Below are 1,923 nucleotides of genomic sequence, written 5' to 3' on the forward strand. Positions count from 1 at the left end.
GTTTTTTCTGCAAATTTATGGACCGTCGTATGATAAAATTAAAAAGAACGCCGAAATCCGCCAGATATAAAGTGCACCTTCACCCTTTAAGCCTATGCAGTCAATTAATTAAGGAACTCATCCTTAATACCTAGCAAAATATCCTTGCTTTGTCGCCTAAACTGATCAACCTCCATTCGAATATAGGAGTTAATATAAATTGTTTCGGTTTTTGCAGCCGGATTCTAAGACGAGCCCGCTGGCCCTACTAGCCCAAACGTGCTCCCAAATCGGAGCCGACTCGCCCACCTCCAAGCCGCTACTCTCCACGTTGGAGAAGAAAAAGTCGGAGTCGCGCACCTCACCCGTGTCTACCAGGAGCGGCAAAACATCGCAGCGCTCTACGCCCAGCGATAGCGGCGCTAAACTGGCCTTCAAGCCCTACGAAAGCACAGTGGTGACCAAACGTGTGGACAGTGCGGACAATGGCAAAAAGTCGCCTAGTGACCGAAAATCCGCGTCTCCGAGTGCCCAAAGTGGCGGTTCGCATACGCCCGGTGCCTCCGACTGTGAGAAACCCGCCTCCGAAACGAAGCAAAAGGACGTCACGACTCCGTCGGCCAGCCCTATAATCCGCTCGGGGCTGGAGATGATCCAGGGCCATCCCAAGGAGCATTTGAGCGCCTACAAGAACATGTCGGCAGCTCTGCCGGCGCATTTGGGCTCGATGTACTGCCCGCCCGGCTTGGAGCATCCCGCCTACAGACCTACGTTCCCAGGGGTTTCGTATCCTCACCATCACAACATGCTCGGCTACCCGGGCGCTGCGCCCACTCCCTACCTGAGCTACGCCCGAGTCAAGACTCCCTCGGGGAGCGAAGCTTTGGTGCCGGTTTGCAAAGACGCCTACTGCACCGGGGGCCAGTACAGCCTGCCTCCTAATCAGCCTCTGATGATGGCGGGTGGCGCCCCAGACCCCTGTCCTTCGGGTTGCACCCAGTGCGACCATCAGAAGTACAGCATGGCCATGTCGATGTCATTGGGGGCGCAAAACAGCCTTCCCTACCCCCGCCTGTACGTATGCAGCTGGATAGCGGGCGATTCCTACTGCGGAAAGCGGTTTGTCACCTCGGATGAGCTCTATCAGCACCTCCGAAGCCACGCCAGCACCTCCGATCCCTCGACCAGTAGTGCTGCCAGCTTGCTCAATCACTCGCTGCTCGCTTCAGCTCGCAGCGCCTACTCCAGCGCGCTTAGTCCGCTGAGTCCTCGCTACAACCCCTACGCGAAACCGGGCCTACCAACCAGTCTTGCACCATCGCACTACAGCGCCTTCAATCCGGCCTCTTTAGGCTCGTACTACTCCTCCTACCCGTTGTCCTTCTACGGGATCCAAAGGCTGGGCAGCGCCGCGGTACATCCGTAATAAATCCACCAGCTCTTTATAGCTTTGACTGTGATAATTTGTAAATATGTTGTTTAGTTTTAAGGACTTTGTTGTTTGAATGGAATCGGTTCTTGAATAGGAAAACATGTCATTTTATCACTGAAAAGCATGTTGGATCGGGTGCAATACAAGTGGCCGTGTCGGGGTGTGTCTAATGATGAGCATTTGAGAGTTGTACGTACGATCTGTATATTATTATAACTATATGTATGTTGATTTGGTTGGTGAATAAAATTGTTTCGTAGCTAATTAGGTTGTTTGCTTTGGGAGTGCTAAAAAAGGTTCAGGGCAAAGTAGATGAAGCGAGTCCAATTCCTTTTCTGTTTGTGGGTGATTTTTTTTGCAAAAGTTACGTACTTTCGAGTTTCTAACTCTACTTAATCTACAAGGGGTTCTCAAAATTTTAAATTTTTGCATTAGTTCACTGAAAAAACTTGATCAACAGGAAATATCCCGAAAACTCCACTCCCATAAAATAACCAGTCGACTCGCTTCTG

The 1,923-nt window shown here is 51.1% G+C and overlaps 1 protein-coding gene across 1 annotated transcript; it reads left to right on the forward strand.

The window, feature by feature from the left end:
• Window positions 1-217: 217 nt before the first annotated feature.
• On the forward strand, window positions 218-1,675 carry LOC109533273 (zinc finger protein Noc; the record flags this gene model as incomplete). Its single annotated transcript, XM_019898556.2, is given in 1 exon segment — window positions 218-1,675. A coding segment is annotated over 1 exon segment (1,188 nt), but the record flags the coding sequence as incomplete, so codon positions are not given.
• Between the last annotated feature and the right edge of the window lie 248 nt (window positions 1,676-1,923).

Source organism: Dendroctonus ponderosae, unplaced genomic scaffold, assembly GCF_020466585.1.
Source record: "Dendroctonus ponderosae isolate FM_Combo_2020 unplaced genomic scaffold, Dpon_F_20191213v2 Dpon_F_20191213_1, whole genome shotgun sequence".
Classification (NCBI taxonomy): domain Eukaryota; kingdom Metazoa; phylum Arthropoda; class Insecta; order Coleoptera; family Curculionidae; genus Dendroctonus; species Dendroctonus ponderosae.